Source organism: Euleptes europaea, chromosome 15 (assembly GCF_029931775.1).
Source record: "Euleptes europaea isolate rEulEur1 chromosome 15, rEulEur1.hap1, whole genome shotgun sequence".
Lineage (NCBI taxonomy): Eukaryota > Metazoa > Chordata > Lepidosauria > Squamata > Sphaerodactylidae > Euleptes > Euleptes europaea.
The window spans coordinates 4,245,311-4,269,999 of NC_079326.1; the positions used below are offsets into that span (position 1 = coordinate 4,245,311).

Sequence of the window (24,689 nt, forward strand, 5' to 3'; positions counted from 1 at the left end):
AGAGAAGGTGATGGAAGACCAGAAGGATGTTAAGAAGAAGGTGGATAGCCATGAGAGACAAATAGATGCAATTTTGGTACAGGAAGACACGGTGAAAGATCAACTGGCCATGATGGATATGAAGACTAGAGAATCTAACTTACGTTTACGCAACCTTCATGAAGACCTGGGAGATTCAAGAGATACACTGATAAGGACTTTGGCAGATTTAACTGAAATTGATGTACAAGAGATGGATCATGCAGTGAATAGAATCTACAGAATACCATTACCGGCAAGATTGAAGAAAACTAAACCAAGAGATGTGATGATTTCCTTTTATGATATCAGAATGAAGGATGCCATTATGAAACTTCATTATGATAAACCAATGATGGTAGGGGACACAACTTTGATAATACTCAAAGATATACCGAGACATTTGATGGCTAAGAGAAGTATCTTCAAAGATTTCACTGCAACATTGCGGAAAAATGGAATAAGATACAGATGGATATTACCACAGGGCTTTACTTTTATGTACAAGGGAGTCAAAACAGCCATAACTTCATTACAAGATGTTGGAAAGTTCTGGAGGAAGTACAAAAAAGACTTTGCTGAAGTCCCTTCCAGTGCATTGGAAGAGGAGGAAGAAGAACAAGAGGATCTTTCACTGAAGGGAGCAGATGGAGGAACTAGATTATAAAACTTTTACTTCACATTAGAGAATCATCATGGCTAAAGTAATTTCATGGAATGTTAATGGATTAAATGAAAAGACAAAAAGAGGAAGGATCTTCAAATTTTTACAAAAACAAAAATATACTTTGATTTGTTTACAGGAAACTCACATCTCAAAAAAGGACAGAAAATACTTGGAAAGAAACTTATTGGGTCAAGCATTTATAGTGTTGTCTAAAACTAAAACCAAAGGAGTAGTCATTTATGCTCATGCTAGTTTGAGGCCCTGAATTGGTATATAAAGATGAAGAAGGTCACATAATGATAATTAGGACAAAAATAATGGGTCAGAAAACATTGGTGGTGGGAATTTATGCACCTAATGAGGGGGAAGTTAAATTTTTTGAACAATTGCATGAGACTTTGCTTCAATATTCCCAAGATCAAATCTTGTTGATGGGAGATTTTAACGGAATAACTTCCCCTCTGTTGGACAAGAAAACCCAACCCAAAAGTGAAAAAGAAGGAACCCTTCCAAAGACCTTTTTTCAAATGACAGCAGATCTGGCCCTACAGGATATTTGGAGAACAATGAATACAACAGCTAAAGAATTTACTTTTTATTCAGCAAGACACAATTCACATTCTAGGATCGATATGATTTGGGCAAGTAAATCTATTTTCACACAATTATGTAAGATACATATTGTACCAAGAACTTTTTCTGATCATAATCCAATTACTTTTGAGTGGAATAATCAACAGGCATTTAGATGGAAATTGAATGATAAGCTATTGAAAGACCAGAAACTTTTAGAGGACCTGTCCAAGTTGATTAAGGACTATTTTGAGATCAATATGAATGGAGAAACCACCTTAAATACAGTATGGGATGCTTTTAAAGCGGTATTAAGAGGATTCATGATCCAGAAAAATATGGCATGGCGGAAACAGCAATTACAGTTGACTAATACCATACTTTGGGTTTACTTGAACTGGGTTTACTTTTGGAATTGCAAGACGATCAAAAAAACATTGTTTTGAAGAAAATAAATGCTCTTAAACATCAATTGAATTTGGTGGTTTCTGAAGAAATGAATAAGAATTTGAAATATGCAAAACAAAGACATTTTGAACAGGTTAATAAACCTGGTAAGTTTCTGGCAACTCAACTTCGGGATTCCTTTCAAAAGCAGATTATAGCTAAAATACAATCAGCAAATGGACCGGTGTGTACCACTGCAGATATTCAAAAAGAATGTGTTTCATTTTATACTAAGTTGTATTAAAAAGATGAAATATCAATAAAAAAGATGGAAAATTTTTTAAACTCTATAAATATTAAAAAAATTATTATTAGCCCAACAGAGTCTTCTTGACGAGCCAATCTCCTTAGAGGAACTAGAAGATGCATTTAATAAACAAAAAATAGATAAAACTCCGGGACCAGATGGTATAACTGCTTTATTTTACAGCATTTTTAAACCTCAATTGTTGAAACCTTTTTTGACGCTTTGTAATTCAATAACGGAGACGGGAATAGTACCAGAAACATGGTCAGATGCTTTTATTTCACTAATTCACAAATCTGGAAGATACCCTGAAAAAGTAACTAATTATAGACCTATTTCGTTACTTAATGTGGATTACAAAATCTATGCTTCAGTTTTATCATCCAGAATCAAAAAATTGATTAAGGAATTAATACACGAGGACCAAGCAGGTTTTGTCCCAGGAAGACAAATTTAGGATAATGTAAGGATACTTTTAGATGCTTTGGAGTATTATGAACAGAATCCTCAACAGAAAGCGACCTTTGTCTTCCTAGATGCGGAGAAAGCCTTTGATATGGTATCTTGGGACTATATGAAAAAGACTTTGAAAATGATGGACTTTGGAGAAAAATGTAGAAGAGCTATTGATGCCATATATACTAAACAGCAAGCGAAAATATTGGTTAATGAATCAATGCCAGGAGATTGCATAATACAAAAAGGGACGAGACAAGGATGTCCACTTTCACCTTTGTTGTTTATTTTGGTTTTGGAGTCCCTATGTTGTATGATTCGAGAATCCAAAGATGTAAATGGACTAAAAATAAGTAAACAGGAGTATGAATTGAGGGCGTTTGCTGATGACTTACTATTGATTTTGGATGACCCTAACCGATCTGTAATCAAATTGAAAGAGATATTGGACTCTTACAGTAGAGTTTCAGGATTTAAAATTAATCAGGAGAAAACACAGACGATTTTTAAGAATGTTTCTGGCTTAGAACAACAGCATTTTACTACCTTGACAAATTGGCAGAAAGCAGCTAAAGTGAAATACTTGGGAATATGGATTTCTACTAAAAATGTGGATATGATGTTTAACAATTATATTAAATTATGGGAAGAAATAAAGAGAGATAGGATGATTTGGACCAATAAGAATTTATCCTTACTAGGACGTATCTCGACAGTACAAATGAATATATTACCAAGACTATTGTTTTTGTTTCAGAATCTTCCTATTATATCCCAAGTAAAGTATTTTGATTCCAGGAAAAAGGACTTATTGAATTTTATCTGGCAAGGCAAGAAACCAAGGATTGCATATAAGTATTTGATTGACTCAAAAGAGAGAGGTGGACTTGCCCTTCCAAATTTTAAATTATATGCTGAAGCGGCTGCTTTAGTATGGCTGAAAGACTGGATGGATTTAAGAAATACTCGTTTATTGGATTTAGAAGGGTATGACAATAGAAGTGGATGGCATGGATATTTGTGGTATAATAAAGTTAAAATGCATGCATCATTTCAACAACATATGATTAAATCATCTCTTTATAGAAAATGGACCAGATATAAACAATTGTTAGAAGTAAAAACACCATTATGGATTTCATCACAAGAGATGTTAACTCTACGGCCATTACGACCTGCCCAGTTATTAACTTATCAGGATCTTTTGAAATGGGAAGGCACAACATGTTTACTTAAAGACTATGAAGAAGTTAAAGACTCATTATCTTGGTTCCAGTATTATCAAATACATTCGGTTTCTTTACAAGATTTGAAAACAGGATTTCTTAGAACTAAATCAACTTTACAAAAACTTTTACTGGATACAAATGATCATCTTATATCCGAGATGTATAAATTACTGCTGGAACTTTATTGTGAACAAGAACGGATAAAACCCACTATGATTAGTTGGGCGCAAATGCTGGGACATGATATAATGTTGCAGAAATGGGAAAGGTTATGGACAAAAGATCTGAAACTTATATCCTTGCAAACATTAAAGGAAAATGTATATAAAATCATGTACAAATGGTATCTAACACCGAAGAAATTAGCAAAATCATCTCCTTCAATGTCACCAAACTGTTGGAAATGTAATAAAGACATAGGCTCCTTTTATCATGTTTGGTGGGCCTGTGAAAAAGCTAAGAAGTTTTGGCAGATGATATATAATGAAATACGGAGGATTTTACAACAAAATATTTCTAAAACACCTGAAATGTTGCTATTAAGTATGATTCCAGACACTGTTTTTACTCACCGAACTTTTTTGTTATATGCCACTACAGCTGCACGTGTGATATATGCAGCTAAATGGAAGACTGACGAGTTGCCAACAAAAAATGACTGGATAAATAAGATGTTAGAATTGACAGAGATGGCGAAACTTACAGCTTTGATAAATCAGACTGATAATGCACAATTTTGGGGGGAATGGGAGGCGTTGAGAATTTATTGTGAAAATTATTTTTCAATGCGATCATTTAAAGGATACTTTGTTTTAATCTCTATTATAGATTTGGTAGAGTGATTATACCAAGTTTCAATATTATTATCTATAGTTAAGATAAGATAATCATACATTAATTACTATATTTTAGGGATTAAAATGTGTAATCAAAAGTACATACAAGTCATTATTGGATGGGAGAGAAGTAGGGGGAAGTCATTATATTTTTTTAATCATTACTTTCTTTTTCTCTTGTATTAAATGAAGAAAATAATAAAAAAAATATTCTTTAAAAAAAACTCCCGGCATTTGCCAAGGCCATACTGGAGACTCTAAGTACAGTGATGGCATCACTTTTTCTTGTTTGGCCTCTTATTTAGAAAGCCTGTTGCTTTGTGGACTCATTGCTAACACAAATCCTCCCCTCCTCAAGTCCCCCTCCTCTTTTAGCTACTCTAGATGTTTACTTCAGACATCTCTGCTTCCCTCCAGCCCCACAAAATTCAAACTTTTGTTTCTTTTATTCTTGACCCCTTTCATAAGAACTGTCTTTGACATTCTAATTCATGCTCAGCCTTGGAATCATGTCTGTATACTCCGAAAGGATTCTTCTTGCTTCCTCTCATTCCTATTCCATGTAGGTCAATGATCTTAAAGTCAATGTATGAAACTCTACATGGATTCCCACGTGGCACCCTTGCCAAGCAACCCCCACCCCCGGATGAACTCCTGATCTTCACTTGGGTGTAGAGCCAAGGTCCACTGAGATCTTTAGACCCTGGAATGCTATGTGCCACCGCAGACAACATTCCAGTGCAGAAAGGGATAAATAATGTTTTCTTCCAACTTCCTTAATAATAAATAATAAATAATGCTTTCTTCCAACTTCTTCCCCCGCCCTCCGACATTTTACTTTTTGAAGTTATTGCACAGTGTGTTTTGGTCAATGTGGGTAAGTATTGTATGAGTGCTGACACTGGGCACAGGTATCCATGCGCTCCTTGCCCTGTTTTTGTATTGAAAGTTACTTTGCAGAATTAAAGATACTCCCTCATACTAGGTTTACCATATTTTATTCAGAAATGAAGCTAGTGGAGCTTTTCTTGGAACAGAGAGAAGTGCTGAGAAAAGCTTCAGTAGCTAAATTTCTTTGTGTCAAGCTGCTAATAAAGGCACAGCCAGTTAAAAAAATGGCAACCTTCCAACACATCATATATTTTGTGATGGAAACATATTGGCTGATGCAAATAAAATAAAGATTCTCGTACAGTTTGGACAATGCTCAACTCTAACCCAGTTTGGACAATGTTCAACCCTAGTAGAGAGAGGGAGCAGGCACAGAGCTGGAGGAAGAAGCGTCTGGGGCAGGGGGGGAGGGAGGGAGGGAAGGGGTTTGCCATGCACACTGGAGCCAGGTGCTGGTGGCCCCAGGGGCCAGGAACAGAGCTGGGGGAAGGAGTGGAGAGAAATGTGCCAGGCAGGGTGCACAGCAGACACCCCAGAAGAAAAAAAGAGAGGGAGAGCAGCGGCCAGTACGAGCTGAGGGTGGGCGGGTGGCACGTGCACCAGCTGGGCTGTGGGTGTGCTGCCCCCCCTCTCCTTGCATCCGGGGATACTGCCCCCACCAGACCCCCCCCCAAGATCCGGCCCTAAGAGTGAGCATTCACTTTGCCTCCTCACCCAGTGTTCATTCCCTATTGCCAGCATTTTATGCCCCCTCCATATGAAGTTGCCTAATGTTCAAAGGAGATCAAACCCAGTATACACAGGCTCAATCTTCCTAGTAAAATCTGGGAATCTAGCATACAATCTAGCATACATTGGATTTAGCTATTTTTGAACAGTATTTCATGACATGAATGATGGTGGCATAAGAGCAGGACAGGTGCATTGGGTGAGAGGGGAGAAAGGGCTTGGGTGTCATCCAACACTCCTTTGTGTGCTGAATATTTACCAACAAAGATGTTGACATAGTTTTTCAGACATTATTGGGGACTCCTACATTTTTAAAAAAGATAAAAAAGGACAAGCTGGGAGGAAAAATGCGATCTTGGCTGGGAGCAGATAATTATGAAGCCAAGTCCAGCTCATCAGTTGCAAATTATTTTCTTATCGACATCACTTTGAAGTGTAATTATTTCTTCTCTGCTGGTGAGAGACCTCTTTGATCAAGATGGGCTAGCACACGTTATGGATAGGCAGGATTTTGTTTGATGGGTCACAAACTGTACGGGCGTGGATAGTTCTAAGGAAACCTCCTGTTTGTTTGCAGCATTTATTGACCTGAAAGCTGCATTTGATTCCATCTCTCACCCAAAACTGTGGGCTAAATTGGAGAATTCAACCATTGACAGAAGGCTCTACTTGCTTATTAGTGCCCTTCATGAAGGTACAACGCTCAGGGTTAGGTTTAACAGGAAGGGGCAGTTAACTGAGAACATCAATACCTTTAGAGGGGTCAGACAAGGTTGTTTATTAGCCCCAATATTGTTCATCTTCTACATAAATGATATGGTTGATGAATTAACGGACCTAAATTTTCATCCTCCCAAGATAGCACATCGACATGTCCCGATACTTTTATACGCAAATGATGTGGTTATTCTCTCGAGAACAGCAGTGGGACTCAGAAGGGCACTAGCAAGATTTGCGGCTTATTGTAAAAATCAAGATTTAACTATTAATTATCAGAAAATGAAAATTATGTCATTTGGCAGGGGAAAGGTATCCAGGAAATGGTCAATCAACAGACAGGGCATAGAGCTGGTTAGAAACTTCAAGTACCTTGGCATGATATTACAATCAAACGAATCATGCCACACCCATAGCAATTATGCAGCCGAAGTTGGAAATAGATCAGCGTCAGGTATCTTGAAGTTTTATCGTACTAAGGGGGGATTTAATGTCCCTGCTGCTCTTTAAGTATACCAGGCAAAAACAGTAGCTCAGCTAATATATGGTTTCTTACTGGGGTCAGCCCCTTCTTGCTTTGTACTGCTAGAGCGTATGCAAACTAAATTCTTAAGGGCTCTTCTGCAGGTGCCCAACTGTGTCTCCAACTCCATGGTGAGATTGGAGACTGGACAAATAAGAATAGAGGCCAGGGTTGCTTTATCTTCACTATACTTATGGCTCAAAACGAACCTTATACCTTGTGGATTGCTCCCACTGACTTTAGAGGATACATTTTCGTCCAGGTGGCTTACTGCAGTCAGAAGTAAACTAAAAGTTCTTGGCTTTCTCCCTCATAACCTGCTGGCATTAGGTTACGTAACCTCTAGACAAGCAGTTAAACAAAGAATAATGGATATAGAAAGACAAATGGGTTTAGGGTGTGTGCCATTTTTTAGAGCACCGATTAATACTAGATATCAAGCTTGTCCTGCAGAATATCTTTCACAGTTAGAAGCTATTAACACCAGGAGAGCTTTCACCCTTGCGCGCTGTTCGGCTTTCCCCTCGGCCCTCCTGGAGGGGAAATATCTAAAAATCCCCTACTCACATAGGTATTGCCCATGTGCCTCTGCTGAACTGGAAACAGTGGAGCACGTTTTTTTTTAGGTGCAGTTTTTATAATGAGGAGTGTAGAAAGATATTGGGCCCTCTCTTAGAAAAAAGTACAGGTTTTACTGAGGCAGATAGGGTAAATTTTCTTCTTAATGACGCTTTCCCAGAGAAAACAAAACAAGTGGCCAGGGTTTGTAGACTGGTGTGTAATGCAAGGAAGGCCAAATCGAGTCATATTATATTACTCCAGTTCTCGATGGAGCCCCGTGGCGCAGAGGGTTAAGCTGCAGTACTGCAGTCAAAAGCTCTGCTCACGACCTGAGTTCGATCCCGACGGAAGTTGGTTTCAGGTAGCCGGCTCAAGGTTGACTCAGCCTTCCATCCTTCCGAGGTCGGTCAAATGAGTACCCAGCTTGCTGGGGGTAAAGGGAAGATGACTGGGGAAGGCACTGGCAAACCACCCCGCAAACAAAGTCTGCCTTGGAAACGTCGGGATGTGACGTCACCCCATGGGTCAGGAATGACCCGGTGCTTGCACAGGTGACCTTTACCTTTTCTCGATGGGGAATCATGAGCCTACCAGTTAGTGTATTAAGGATATCACTTGCACTTGTTTAATATTGTATGTGATTGAATTTTTAATCATTTTTATATGCTCTATGGGTTTGTATATTTGATGTGGAGATGCACGGTTGCTGTAGAGCCCTGAATTTTAAATTGGTTTTGGTCTATTGACAGCAAAAAAGGAATTGATTGAATTGATTGATTGATACGGGCGTGGAACAGAGAGGTGGGCAAGGTTGTTAACTTTTTATTGGCTCATTCCTGTATTCTGTTTCTACCCTGGGGATCCTGTACACAGGATGAAAGCACAGGACAGACATGTGCAGTGTAGTGGTTAAAGTGTTGGACTAAGATTTGGAGACCATGGTACAAATTCCTGCTTGCCATGAAACTCACTAATTGACTTGGAACTAGAGTTGTCAAGTCCAGATTGGGAAATTCCTGGAGATTCGGGGTTGCAGTCCAGGGAGGGCAGGGTTTGGGGAGGGAGGGAACCTCAGAGACATATCACCCTATATTGTCCACCTCCAAAGCAGCTATTTTCTCCAAAGGTACTGATATCTCAGTACCCTCAGTATCCAGATATCTCAGGCTCCTACGCATGAGAGGACTCAATCTTTAGGACTCAATTTAGGAAGAGGCGTGTTCTGATAATTGGGGATTCCCTACTGAGAGGGGTAGAGTCTAAAGTGTGCCGACTGGACTTGTTGTCTTGAGAGGTCTGCTGCCTATCAGGTGCATGCATCCAGGATGTGACAGAAAGGGTAGGAAGACTCAACAAGCCCACAGATTATTACCCCTTCTTTCTCATTCATCTGGGAACAAATGATATTGCCCAACACAGCCCAGAACGTATTAAAAGAGACTATGCGTGTCTCTTCAGTGTTACTACTCTGAAGATGCCTGCCACAGTTGCTGGTGAAACGTCAGGAAAGAAAATTCCAAGACCACGGTTACACAGCCCAGATAACCTACAAGAACCAATGAACTCTGACCGTGAAAGCCTTCGACAATATTATGCGGCTATGGTTAAGAAGGTGAAGGACCTGGGGTACAGGTTGAGTTTTCATCAGTTCTGCCTGTCAAAGGTCATGGTTTAGTAAGGGAAAGAAGAATACTACAAATTAATGACTAGCTGCGTAGATGGTGCCATCGATAAAGGTTTGGATTTTTGGACCATGGCTTACACTTTTGAGATGAAGCTCTTCTATCGGGAGATGGTTTGCACCTCACAAGGGTAGGAAAAAATTTGTTTGGTGAGAGCCTTGCCAACCTGATAAGGAGGGCTTTAAACTAAATCTAATGGGGAAGTGAGACAAGAACTTAAAGCCTAGCATGATGACAATAACTGGATATGGGAACAATAAAGATTTGCGGGGAGTGCCATGTATGCAAGGAAACATAAACTTGCGGGTAAGTTCAGAAACGAAAACCTCAGGGCTGTACACTAATGTGCAGAGTATGGGAAACAAGCAGGAAGAACTCGAAGCCCTAATACAGGAAGGGGATTTTGACCTAATAGGCATTACTGAAAATTAGTGGGATGTCACTCATGATTGGAATATAGAGATTGAGGGGTACAGCTTGTTTAGAAGGGATAAACAGATAAGGAAGGGGGAGAGTAGCATTATATGTCAAAGACGTGTACACTTGTGAACAAGTACATGAATCTGAGTATGGTAGTTCAGTTGAGAGTCTATGGGTAAAAATAAAAGGAGTAAGAAATAATCGTGATATTATGGTGGGGGTCTGCTAATCGACCACCAAACCAGGCAGAGGACTTGGATGAGACACTCCTAGACCAGACTACAAAGTTCTCAAAGAGACAGGACATGGTGGTCATGGCAGATTTTAATTACCCGGATATCTGTTGGAAGTCCAACGCTGATAAGAATGCAAGATCCAATAAATTCCTGACTTGTCTTGCTGACAACTTCCTATTCCAGAAAGTGGACAGGGAAACAAAGGGATCTGCATTTAGTTCTGCATTTAGGTAGGAAAAATGAAATGCATAATTATAGGATGGGGGAGACTTGTCTGAGCAGTAGTATGTGCGAAAAGGATCTTGGGGTCTTAGTAGACCAAACACTGAACATGAGTCAGCGGTGCGATGCAGTAGCTAAAAAGGCAAATGTGATCTTGGGCTGTATCAACAGAAGTATGGTGTCCAGATCACTCGAAGTGATGGTATTGGTTTTCTTTGCTCTGGTTAGACCTCACCTAGAGCAGTGATTCCCAAACTTTTCAGGCTACCGCCTCCTTGGTTCCTCAAACTCAACCCCAGCGCCCCCTTACCCTATCCTATAAAAAGCATTATTCAAAATAGGGGCTTGCATGACTCACTAACGAGGATAATAACAATAAAATTTCAAAACAGTAACAGTTAATTGCACATCTATTCAAAATCAAATTTAAACTTTTTAGTTGAAATTTATTCAACAAAACTGATGACCTTGATCCAGCGGCACCAGCTCTTCAAAGTCTGGAAAAAAGTGCTGATAGTTTCCACCCAATGTGCCAGCATGGTGCCATAGCTTGATCTATTGTAAATTAGTGAAGGGGCCCAACTCTAGCGGGTCCCCTGCTGCCCCCTTGCCTCTTAGTGCCCCCCCTAGGTAATCCCCCCCAGGGGGTGGTACTGTCCACTTTGGGAACCACTGACCTAGAGTATTGTGTTCAGTTTTGGGCACTACAATTTAAGAAAGATGTAGACAAACTGGAACGCGTCCAGAGGAGGGCAACAAAGATGGTGAGGGGTCTGGAGACCAAGTCCTATGAGGAAAGGTTGAAGGAGCTGGGTATGTTTAGCCTGAAAAGGAGAAGACTGAGCGCGGATATGATAACCATCTTCAAGTACTTGAAGGGCTGTCATGTAGAGGATGGTGCCGAGTTGTTTTCTGTTGCCCCAGAAGGTCGGACCAGAACCAATGGGTTGAAATTAAATCAAAAGAGTTTCCATCTAGACATTAGGAAGAATTTTCTAACAGTTAGAGCGGTTCCTCAGTGGAGCAGACTTCCTCGAGAGGTGGTAAGTGCTCCTTCCCTGAAGGTTTTTAAGAAGAGGCTAGATGGCCATCTGTCAGCAATGCTGATTCTATGACCTTAGGCAGTTCATGAGAGGGAGGGCATCTTGGCCATCTTCTCGGCATGGAGTAGGGTTCACTGGGGGTGTGGGGGAGGTAGTTGTGAATTTCCTGCATTGTGCAAGGGTTGGACTAGACCCTGGTGGTCCCTTCCAACTATGATTCTATGATTCTTCTATATCTATAGTCTGGAGATCAGTTGTAATTCCAGGAGGCTGGCAGAGTTGTCAGGAAACTAAAATAGAAGAGAGGCAAACCATGTATGCCACACTGAGCTCCTTAGAGGGCAGGTGGGACAAACAGATAATGAATAATGTAATAATAATAATAACAATGACTGAATTTACAATGAGTAAAAAGCCCTTGGCCATTCGGTGTCATCCTTCCAAAAAAATAAGTCTCTGGGGTCATTCTACTATTCAAGCAGCAATAGTACAAGAGAGAATTTAAGACATTAAAGTAGCCAGCATAAAGAGAGTTAATGAAAGGTAGAAAGGGGTTAAATTTTTCAAGCAGCTGGCCCAAAGACTTATCATAGATAAGGGTGCATTCTAGTGGCAAAAGCTATGCAATGCAGGCATATTCAAGACAGATGAAAGACCTGGGGTCCACGCTGAAGGGAAGGGGGAAGTCGCTCCTGGGGAATCTAGCTCAAAAGTGACAGATTGTGTTCAGTCCCCTCCCTTTTTGCTTGAAGGTAACACGGATTGCTTATTGGTTATTTGTGGAAGGAAGAATTTCAGAGTGCTGCAGTTCAAGATGTTCTTCTCTAGCTATGTTTGGGTTTTAGTGTCCTGGGAGGACTGCTGATCAAAGTGTATTCCTGTTTTCACCTATATGGTCAACCTCCCTTTAAAATATAATGTTGTGCAGCATGCAACTATATGTCCTTAACTTCCTAGGGAGGGGGGAAAATCTCCTTTCCAGAACTGGGAAGTTTTCAAATCCTGTTCCAGGTGTGGGTTTAGAAGAGCAATGAGAAGGGTGGCAGATGAAGAATGTTTGCAATTCACGAGGTGCGCTTTACATGACAAAAAGTCATCTTGAAACATAGCTGACTTGTTCTGTACAGTTCTGTTTGGACCCATCATGCCTTTTGGCTGAGTTTGTGCTTTGGATTTAAGCTGTTTGTGTTTGATAGGCAAGCTGCTTTTTGCTAACCGCACAGGCATCAAAGGACACCCTAACTGAACACATTGTATACCTGCGAAGCCATATGGACTATCACTCTGCAGTGACCTGATGTCATGTGTCAATGGGCACCCACCATGCCAGCTGCAGGTATGGTACATAAGGCATGGGGTCTCTAACCCTGCAAATAACTCTTTCCACTGCAGATGCACTAATAGAGCCCTTGCTAAATTGAAATCGAATGTTGCATATGTCTTTGATCCTGTAAACACTCTTTGGCAAAGAACAAACACTGGCAATAAGGTGACAGCAGGGACCCTGACCAGTTGCCAACTGACCAAGAATAATGTCCTGCCATGCTCTTATGCCTTTAACATCAGCATGATGTACAGAACTTAGCAAATGAAACTTTTCACTGCAAGGGGATAAGCATTTAGCACCTGCTAGTGCCCATTCAAGGCAGAGGAGCAAAGGTTGTTTTGTTTTTTTTAAAAAGTTGGCAACACGGCCTGTGCTTCATCCTCAGTATCCAATGAGGCCACCTCCCAAGTAAGCGTGAATAAAATGGTAGTCCCAAGCATTTTAAAAAGTTTTGAAATATTCCCTGCAGTTTACAGCGAGCAGAACTTGATGCCTTCTAATCTTGTCTAAAAGAGAAGAGGGATGCCTTGGGGGTGGCTTGTGTGTGTGTGTGTGTTCTTGTCCCCGCTACAATCATGCTGCTGATCCTTGCCAGGGCTTTGGAAGCCTAGAAGTCAGAGGCTGCGTCCCCCACCCCCACCCCCCACACACACACTGGGAGCGCGCAACGATCTTGCCCTGGCTACTGGCACCCATTCAGGCTGAGGTGTCACTGGGATCTCAGATTGCAGCGAGGGGCTGGCAGGCAGCCAGGGGCAGTCTATTTAAAAGACATGCCTGGCTCGGCATTATTCAGTCTCTTTAGAAACTTCTGCAGGGGGAAAGTGTTGGGAGATCTACGAGGTGGGATTCTTCCCCCCACCCTTTTTTTCTCCCCCTTCTCTCTCTCTCGCCGACTTTGTAAAAATCCTCCAACTTTTCAGGAAACCTCTTTGTCGCTCTTAGCGAATCTAGGAAGACGAGGGGGGCGGGGGGGGGGATCCAGCCAGTCCCGACTGCAGCTCAGCGGCCGCTCGACCAAGCCCAGCTCGACCTGTTGCCAGCCGGGCTCCTCTCGCCGGGTTTCCTTGGCTGCGGATCCTCTCCGGAGCGCCGCGAGAAGCGCCGGCCGCCCCTGCTCGGCGGGCCCTGCTGCTCCTGCAGACCTTGCTCGGCGGCGGGGCGGGGCGGGGGGGGGGGTCTTGTGCACGGCTTTGTGCGGCCTCACCCAAGCTTGTTCTTTTTGCACCCCCTCCCCCGCCTGTTGGGGCAGGGGGGGAAACCCTCCCTCCCACCGGAGGCAGATGCCATTTTTCCCCCCACTGCAGATTTTGACAGCCTGTTGTACATTTTTTTAATTCTTCAGAATCGTTTGGAGGTGGAAAAGCTCTTTTGTTTTGTTGTTGTTGTTGTTGTTTTGACTCTAAGGAAGGAGCAACTTTTCCCGCGCCCCCGTTGGCTTTCCCAAGCCTTGGCGGCCGGCGGCGGGCGCCTGCGAAGATGCTCCTGCGGCCGCTGCTGGCGCTGTGCGCGTGCCTGGGGCTTTCGCAGGGCCTGGGCTCCTGGGTGCACTGCGAGCCTTGCGACGAGAAGGCCCTCTCGCTGTGCCCCGCCAGCCCGGCGGGCTGCGAGCTGGTGAAGGAGCCCGGCTGCGGCTGCTGCCTGACCTGCGCCCTGGCGGAAGGGCGGCCGTGCGGCGTGTACACCGAGCGCTGCGCCCAGGGCCTGCGCTGCCTGCCCCGCCCGGGCGAGGAGAAGCCCTTGCACGCCCTGCTCCACGCCCGGGGCGCCTGCCGCAGCGAGAAGACCTACCGGGAGCAAGCCAAAAGCGGTGAGTCCTCGCCGGGGCCCGCCTGGCGGGCGAGCGGGGCGCGCTCGGGGGCGCCCGCTGTGGCCTGCCCGGCGCTCACCGCACTCGCCTGCTCGGTCCCGCTTTCCGTCCGGCCCCACCAGGCCCGCTGTGCGATCCTTCTTACGTGCAAGGCTTTCTTCCCCTTGCTGCTCGCTTTGCCTTCTCCTTCATTCACCCTGCTGTGCAAAACCCGTGTAACCTCCACAGACATTTTTGCCTTGCATCGGCCTTGCCCACCTTTGCTAGCCTGAGGTCGCTCTTTTCCTTCTCTCCTGTTTCATCATTTGTCCCGTCATTATCGCACACCTGGTTTCACGCTGGAATGAATTTTCCTCACCACCTGTTGGATCCTGACCAGGCTCATCCCTTGGCCTTCAGGAACCACCTCTCCTTCCAAGACACTTCCCTTCCGGTACACCTTCATCTAAATCCTCCCCTCCCACGGTGGTACTGTCACGGTTCCATAGCAAATCTATCTTCTTTGGATCTGGGAGTCAACACTGTGTGATTTGCAGCCATGTGGTCAAAGCCCAGGAGTCCCTCCATCCCCCCTCCACCACCCAGTCCCATGCACGCTAACCTCCAACCTGTGTTTGCAGCCCCACTAGCCCATCCCATTCTGCCCCAAATCCCAGAATGGGATTTTCTTGGGGTGCTATTGGGAGCTGTCATTGGCTAAGTCACTTTGGCAGATGCAACAGAAGAATTAAAAATAATATTGGGGAAAGAAAGAAAGAAAGAAAGAAAGAAAGAAAGAAAGAAAGAAAGAAAGAAAGAAAGAAAGAAAGAAAGAAAGAAAGACAGACCTGACACTGCTTCCCTTGTCCTTTATTCCAGCTGGACCATTTCTTCATCTTTATTCATACCTGGCCTCAAAAACCTAAACCCCCCCCCCAGCAATAATTTCTGTCCTCCCATCTTCATCATTTGCTTCCTGCCAAACTGCTCATTGCATCTATGCAGCAGAGATTTGCATCTACAGTTTCTCTTTCCCAACGCCAATAAATCTTCCTTTTTTTATTTCACCCCTCTTCTGCCGCTTACAGGCATTGGCTCCATTTGGTTGTCATTTCCTCTGGCAGAGGGAAAGCTCCTTTAAAAAACAAACACAAGTTTCAAAATGTCAGGTGCTGCCTTTGGAAGGGACTGAAGGCAAAGACCATTGCTTGGATGATTCTGTATGTGGGATCTATGTGAAGAGGAGGAGGAGGAGGAGGAGGAGGAGGAGATATGACTTGGTTTCCTGTCTCATAACCCAGTAAACTGTAACAATCTGCTTCCCCCAAAGTTCTGTGAAATCTCCCCCTTGCAGAACATCTACAGCATTTCTCCTCCCCTTCCACCAAGTCTGTGTGTGTGTGTGCACGCGCTCACGCGTGCGTGCAGAGAGAGCAAGAGAAAGTTCAGCAGTTTGTTCAGTAATATGAACAATATGACTAGATGCAAATACAGCAGTATGCAAAGGAGCACACTCCACTCCTCATCTGCAGTAACAACAGTGCCACTTACAGACGGATGAGGCCAGCAGCACTTTGACTGAGTCTGAACACGCCTGAACCTTTTCTCTTTTTTTCTCCCCTTCTCCTCCCTTACCCCTTCTGTCATGCTCCAGCTGTACAGCAGGTGCGCAGAGGAGGTCTCTCCGGTCAGGGACAGGCAAATGTTATGCTCATGGGGCCTCTATAGTCTTTAGGCAGCAGCCTTGGGTTGGACGTCTCTTTTGCTGCACAGATCAGCCCCCCCCCCTCACCCCATCTGGTCAGGCTCTGTCATAAAATCTCAGAGTAGCCATTGATGGTCATGTTTCCTACACAGTCTGAAGGATTATGTAGCAAAATGAGGAATCTCTCTTACACAAAAGTTTTGAAAACGATTTTCTTGTCTGTTATGTAAAATGGGGGGAGGAATTAACTGTGCCTTGACTTGAAATTTGGGGGACCTTTTGGAGGTCAGCAGGTGATTTCGCATCGTGGGTCAGATTCTGCTCATATAAGTGACCTTTCCCAATGACCTTCAGTGAAATTGGCTGTATGGTTGAACGGCTCTTCAGGGTTTTTTTTACTTGTGCACATGTATGTTCATTTGACGTCCTCTCAGTTGCACTCCCTCAAAAGAGGAAAGACATATAAATGGACATATGATTATCCCAGTAGATTGGCTATAAGCAGTTTGTGGGTTGCAGGGGCTCTGGAAGTTGTTGTACTGTTTGCCTAAGGCCTGCAAGTCTTGTGAGGACTTTTGGTTTAGAAGGCAAATGCTGAACAAAGACAGGCTCATCTTGATTATCATATTAAAATGACTTGTTGGCGTAATTTAGTCTCTCTCCTGATCTCTAGGGAGAGAAGTTTCAAACTTAATGAATGCTGTGAAAATCCAGCATCCCTTTGAAATATTTCAGACATTTCTGTCATGTTCCAAGGCGCTTTCATGTTCTGGGCAATCCTTCAGAACAAAGGACATCTGGCCAGTCTACTTGGCAGTGGCCCCTCTCACTTCCCAAAGTCTTGCAAGTGAATTTCTGGAAGCATCTTTGCTCCTCACAATAATATAAAAGTAGCTGATGCAAATAATACCTTTCCCTGAAAACAGAAGATGTCCTAAGTGTATTAGGAATAGATGACTCGGGCAGAACTCTATGGCTGCAAGGCTTTAAAAAAATCAGGAATTTCTGAGGGCAAGGCACAGGGAAAATGAAAGCTCTTGGCACCAGAACAGTTGAGTGTGAGAATGGAGAAGTATATTTTCATAGGCATGTTTCTAAGCAACTGCTGAAGGGGAAAAAATGAAGTTTGCCTTGAACTTGAAGGCTTCTGCCAGGTTGGCCAGAAATCCAAGGAATAAGTGCTCAAGGAGTCAGTCCCAGCTGTGATCTATCGATGACCAAAATGGGTCCAGAACAGGAAGCGCAGAGGTAGAGGATCAGTACTGTACAGGGTTGCCAACTGCCAGGTAGTAGCAGGAGATCTCCTGCTAATTCAACTGATCTCCAGCCGATAGAGATCAGATCACCTGGAGAAAAATGGCCTCTTTGGCAATTGAACTCTATGGCATTGAAGCCCCTCCCCTCACCAAACCCCGCCCTCCTCAAAGAGGGACCCGGCAACCCTAGTACTGTATGTATAATAAAGTAAGCATTGCTGGCGAGAGATGGTTATTTCTTCCTACTCTTGAAAATGTGTTTGACCTTACTGAGTTGTAAGAAAGGCCTCCCTCTGGTTTCTAAACAGGATAGGTTACCATCGTTTGGGGCTGTGAATTGTAGATAAATGTTCTGTTTGACACAGGGGTTGGTTTCTTATGCCTCAATGTGTCTGTGCCCTAGGTGAATGTCTGGACTACCACACAGGCAGAATACAACATTTGACAAGTCTAAAATATTTAGTAGCCCCTGTTTGCCCTGCTAGAGTAGATGCTGAGCTCTTATCCAGTCCTGCTTCATCTGCTGCCCAAGGCATTTATTGTCTGTGCCTTCCAGCACCCAGTGACATGCTTAACTTCTGCATATTGCTAAGCAGAACCCACAGCTTCTTTCCACACTGGTGATGTGACTCCTTTAGGCCATTTCCCTGCACACCTTTCAGCCCCTTGCTTTATTTGCAAATACTCTGGTGGTCTGGCTCCACATCAGACTGCAAGTTTTCTTCTTGGGATGCAGACAATTCTTCTGGAAGTGTAGGATTGCAACACTTCCCTCCTGGGACTGAACCATCTCTGAATTGGGCTGGAGGTTATATGATAGAAAGCTTCTCCTTAAAAAAAAAAAGAAAAAAGAAAAAAGAAAAGCTAGAATCCTTCTCAAGGATAAGAGGTTTGACATGGGGAGCATGCAGTCATTTGATTCACTGGCGATACAGTCCCAGAAGAGTTTCCCCACATGATCTAACTGAATATGTTGCTATGTCAGACATTATCCACACCTTCATAACTCTTAACCTGAGAGGAGTGCTTTTTTTCTTAAAGATGTGCGGCAATGGCAGGAGCATCCTCTGGTGGTCACATGCTGTAACAGCAGTTGCAGTGAAGAAACCTTAACCATACTGTCCAGGCGATTTCCTCTGCAACCAAAAAGGCCAGAAACATTCCTGAGCTTATTTTTAATGAAGCACAACTCGTTGGGGAATAGATCCCAATAAATATCCTGCACACTCAGGAAGCTAAGATAGTTTCCAGCAGTATGTTTTGCATGCCTAGCTTGCAGAACTACTCCCAAGTAGTCAAGCACACATACAGCTTCCTGTCAAGTAGATGCACACACATGGCTGCAGTCCTAAGGGCCAAATGTGGGGTCTGGTAGACCGATCCCCATAACCATTCAAAGGAGAAAAATGTTCCTAGAAATCATTTTTTCCTACAAGTTTTCTTTGCCCCCCCCCACGCCCCCCTCTTTTTTTTTTTAAGACGAGACACTTAGCCAACAATAACTGTTGCTAGGAAGGAAGGAGTCTTGAATATAGCTTTAAAAAAATACCGTTTTTGCTGTATCAACTTTCACGAGACAGAAGAAGAAGAGTTGGTTTTCTCTACCACTTAAGGCAGAATCAAACCGGCTTACAATCGCCTTCCCTTCCCCTCCCCACACAGACACCCTGTGAGGTGGGGGAGGCTGAGAGAGCTGTGACTAGCCCAAGGTCACCCAGCTGGCTTCGTGTATAGGAATGGGGAAACAAATCTAGTTCACCAGATTAGCCTCCGCCGCTCATGTGGAGGAGTGGGGAATCAAACCCGGTTCTCCAGATTAGAGTCCACTGCTCCAAACCACTGCTCTTAACTACTGCACCACGGTGGGACTTGAGCTGAAGTTTCCTGCGGCTAGTCGTAGATTTAATATTTTATCATTCCTTTGACAGAGTGTTCCCCCTCGAACTCTGTGCTCAAATGAGTTTTTACGGGAGCCGGATCTAACAGGGCACCCAATAAACAGTTGCAATGGAGTGTCTGGGACTTGGGGGTGGTGGCAGGTGCACAGTGAGGAGTGGAGGCTCAGGGCGAACTGGGGTTAGTCTAGGGTGAGGGTTGGGGCAAGGGTCATGGGAGCAGCGAGCTGTGTGCCTTCTACATTTGCCAAGATGTGCTGGCTGTTCTCCTTGTAACTGGCTACCCTTTGTGCATGGTTCTCACTCCATGTGAAGCTGAGACAGCTTTGAAATTCTCTAGACGTTCAAGCCAAGGGCCAGTCGCTACAGGCCTGTGGCTCTCAGAAACAGGAAAAACTCTATTCTTTTTTTTATCTTACAAGATAAGGAGTGTGTCTGAGCAAGAAAGTTCTGAGCAAGAAAGTTGACTTTATGTCTGTGGGAAGACAGTGGGACTTCTGATGGGAAGGGATGGCACCTGGGTTTTGAAGGAGGAATGGGTTTAAGGAATTGATGTAAAGCAACCTGGTTTACCACAACTTGCTCTAAGGTGGAATTGAGAGAACATGTAAGAGCAACATTACCATGCTGAAGAGTGAAGGGGTGGCTGAAACATTTAACGGCATGGAGGAAAATATCATCACTGGGTAAATAACATCCCATTAAGCCTCTGTTAAAGGGACAGGACATTTTCCCCAAGGCCTGTTGGCAGCCCAAGGTGGTGCATGCCAGAAACTGCTTTTTATAGTGTGTGACAGTTTGTATGAGAAACTGTGGGTCACTTCTTCCACACGCATGTTCATTAAGAGTCTCTCATTACTGGCTTGCTGAACCTTTAACTAGCATCTGATTCCTTTAAAATGGTCAAATGGAAGTTCTTTCTGCAGTGTTTGTACTCATGGTTCAGTCACATAGACAAGCCATCATGTGAGAACTTGGAGGTGGGGCCGGGTATGTGAATCATAGAATCATAGAGTTGGAAGGGACCACCAGGGTCCCTTCCAATCTACTTGAACCTACTTGAAGATGGTTATCATATCCCCTCAGTCTTCTCCTCTTCAGGCTAAACATACCCAGCTCCTTCAACCTTTCCTCATAGGACTTGGTCTCAAGACCCCTCACCATCTTTGTTGCCCTTCTCTGGACACGTTCCAGCTTGTCTACATCTTTCTTAAATTGTGGTGCCCGAAACTGAACACAGTACTCTAGTTGAGGTCTAACCAGAGCGGAGTAAAGCGATACCATCACTTTGAGTGATCTGGACACTATACTTCTGTTGATGCAGCCCAAGACTGCATTTGCCTTTTTAGTTACTGCATCACACTACTGACTCATGTTCAGTGTTTGGTCTACTAGGACCCCAAGATCCTTTTCACACACACTACTGCTCAAACAAGTCTCCCCCATCCTATAATTATGCATTTGATTTTTCCTACATAAATGCAGAACTTTATATTTGTCTTTGTTGAAGTGCATTTTATTAGTTCTAGCCCATTTCTCCAGCCTGTCAAGATCATCCTGCATCTTGGCTCTGTCTTCTACCGTATTTGCTGCCCCTCCCAATTTAGTATCATCTGCAAATTTGATAAGCATCCCCTCTATTCCTTCATCCAAATCATTTATAAAGATGTTGAACAACACAGGGCCCAGCACAGATCCCTGAGGAACTCCACTAGTCACTTCTCTCCAATTGGTGAGGAACCATTAACTAGCACTCTTTGGGTACGATCTGTCAACCAGTTGCAGATCCATCTAACAATAATAGGATCTAACCCACATTTTCCCAATTTGTCAACTAGAATACTATGTGGAACCTTATCAAAAGCCTTACTTAAATCAAGATAAACTCTACAGCATTCCCCTGATCCAGTAACTTTCTCAAAAAAGGAGATGAGATTAGTCTGACATGACTTATTCTTGAGAAACCCATGCTGGCTCTTAGTGATCAGATCCATCCTTTCTAAATGCTCAAGGATGGACTGTTTGATGATTTGTTCGAACACTTTTCCTGGTATAGAAGTCAAGTGAGAGTGAGGACTTTTAATAACTTCATGATAAGGACATTTCAGCAGGCGAAGGTTTTTAGGCAGCATGCAGCTACATCAATCAAGAGAGCTTTACCTGCTGAATTTGTCTATTATGAAACTTTTAAAGGTACAGGAGTGTTGCCCCTTTCCCTAAAATGTAGCCTATCATTTCTACCCTAATCCAACACAAAACATTGAGGAAACCATTTTCTCTGCCCTTATCAGGCATATTCTACTCAGTTTACTGTCACACAGGTCTAAGTTGGCCAGTCTTTTCAACTAGCCACTATAGCTGTGTTTTTAACAGCAATTTCGCCAGCAAACAAGGTAATTCTATAGATTTCCATGCTGTAAGAAGGGACCACTAGCACATGAACAGAACAGGCCAGGCTTTATTTAAGGGTTTTGTTTCTTTTTGATTTAAGGACTAGGCAGACTTTCTCTTTCCTGTGCTTACCTGCCCACTTTTCTGATGGCGCTCTGCCTCCGTTCAATCTGGGAGTCACCTCCTCTCTGTGTGGCCTTGCCTGAGAGCCAGCGTGGCATAATAGTTAAGACAGGAGGACTTTGACTCCTGGGTTTGTTTCCCCACTCCTCCAAATGAAGCCTGCTGGGTGACCTTGGGCTAGTCATAGTTCTCTCTGAACTCTCTCAGCCACACCTACCTCACAAGGTGTCTGTTGTAGGGAGAGGAAGGGAAGGTGATTGTAAGTCATTTTGAGAGTCCTTAAAGGTAGAGAAAATTGCGGTATAAAAAACAACTGTTCTTCACTTGTTCCCTAACAAGCTGCCTGGGGGTTTCCATCATTCGTACTTCCATTACTATGCACTCCTCAGAGACCTTTTTTTCTTAATCTAGGGCATGGCTGTTTCCCCGCCAACTACTCTGGGGCTTTGCTTTGATTATGCTTGCATTTTCTGACTATCAGAAGTCACCTCGCTCTCCCCGCGTGTTTCCGCACGTCTTGGCCTCGTTTTCTGGATTCATGTTGAGCCAGGATCCAGAAAACGTGGGGGAAATGCGCGGGAACGCACATGGAGAGCGAGGTGACCTCTGATGATCAGAAAATGCGAGCGTAATCAAAGCAAAGCCCTAAAGTAGCCCAAGATCCCCCAGCAAGCTTCAGTGGCAGAGTACAGATTTGAACCCGGTTCTGCTGGAACCTGACACCCTAACCACTACATCATACTGGCTCTCAGAAAGCTTTACATCTGTTCACACTTATGCTGTTCCCTAGGATTTTTGTTAAGGGCTGAATTCACATGTGCCACTTAAAGCACTCCGCCCCTCACTTTGGAAGAAAAATGGAAGGTTAGTTTTACATGTGCTTGTGTCAACTTTCAGACGGCCACGCCAGAAGGCTGATTTATAATCCAATTTCAGCCTTTAACAATGCCTATGTGATTTCAGCTACAGTATTTAAACACGTTTGACAGTAGAATAGATTTGTAGGGCATTCATGTCTATGAAATGGATCTAATAGATGGTCCAATCATGGCATATTGACATAGACATTTATTGGCAGCTCAAGGCTAAAAGCTGGCTTGGCAGCTATAACTCTAACTACTATTCCTGTTTTATTTATTGCTAAACACAATATCCTAGGATTTGCATTTTCTCAGGCCATAGTTTCTGTTTACATGTGGCATGATATGTTTGGATGATCCATCTGAATTTGCTTAATTGAATTTACTACTCTTTGTAACCCCAGGACTGGGATTGCCAACAGCCAGGAGAACAGAAATATCATGCCTGATGTTTCTAAGCTCATGGGCTAAGGGGAGATTGTATTTGCTAGGAAAGTTTAAAAGAGCAAGGCAGGCAGAGAAGGCTTAATTCTGAGCCCCTCATATGCCTGTTTATTATGGTAACCTGGGGAGGTTCTGCAGGAGAATGAAGTTCTTGTCCCTGACCTCGCCAGTTTGCATTGTGTCCCTCTGGTTTGTGTACAGAGGCACTCTATAGGATCACATCCCTGCTAAATGCCCATCCTAGGGTTGCCAGGTCCCTCTTCGCCACTGGCAGGAGATTTTAGGGGTGGAGCCTGAGGAGGGCGGGGTTTGGGGAGGGGAGGGACTTCAGTGCCATAGAGTCCAATTGCGAAAGTGGCCATTTTCTCCAGGTGAACTGATCTCTATCTGCTGGAGATCAGTTGTAATAGCAGGAGAACTCCAGCTATTACCTGGAGGTTGGCAGCCCTAGCCCATCTTAAACTGTGTCCCGTACTATACCCTCCCAACTGTAGGTTTGCCAGCTTCCAGGTGGGGCCTGGAAAACTCCCAGAATTATAATGGATCACCAGACTAAAGAGATCAGTTTACCTGGAGGAAATGGTTGCTTTTGAGCAAGCATACTCCTCTGAGGTCCCTTCCTTTCCCAAACCACACCCTCCCTAGGCTCCACCCCAAATTTCTGGAGATTTACAAATTCCCAGAAATTTCCCAAGTTGGAGGTGGCCCAACCTGAGCTCTTGAACGCACAGGAGGGGCTTTAATGAGATGAGGTGTGGCATTTTTTTTAGCCACTGCTCCACCACCAAGAGATGAGCCAGGATCCAAATTCCATCTGAAGTTTACTTATTTATTTCATTTATTCCTCGCATTTCTCCCCAGTGGAAACCCAAACCGGCTTACATAATTTCCTCTCCTCCAATTAATTTCTTATATTGCTTTCATATATTGGAAGGTGCCTTGATTGAAAGGCGCAACATACATCTTTAAAATTAACATATCATGTTAATCTCCAGACTGCAGCATCCTTAGATGCCATCATACTGATGGTGCCTCCTGAAGGTTTGCATAGGATCTTCCTTCCTGGCCTTCTGTACATATTCAAAGGCAGAGGAGACAAGACAGACATTTCTAAGGCCTCACAGGGCAAGTCTCAGGGATAAGAGAGCACCCATTGTAGACTGTAACTTTAACCAGCAGGCCAAATGTCCAGCACCCTTCTGCTGTAATAGCTCTATGGTCAAGCATAGCTGAGTGTGTTTGTGTGTGTGTGTGTGTGTGTGTTAGGGTTGCCAACTGCCAGGTAGTGCAGGAAATGCTGGAAATCAACGGCAACACAATAGTGTAACAAAGTGTATCAAAGTGTATCAAGTGTACAAATTAACATATAACAAACACACAATATTATACAAAACTCTTTCAA

General features: G+C 43.6%; 1 protein-coding gene across 1 annotated transcript in view; it reads left to right on the forward strand.

Moving 5' to 3' along the window:
* Positions 1 to 14,303: 14,303 nt before the first annotated feature.
* IGFBP5 (insulin like growth factor binding protein 5) overlaps positions 14,304 to 24,689 on the forward strand; it is a 44,129-nt gene continuing 33,743 nt past the window's right edge. Inside the window, exon 1 of the mRNA XM_056861375.1 lies at positions 14,304 to 14,634. Coding sequence (XP_056717353.1) covers positions 14,304 to 14,634 — 331 coding nt within the window. The remainder of the gene's footprint in view (positions 14,635 to 24,689) is intronic.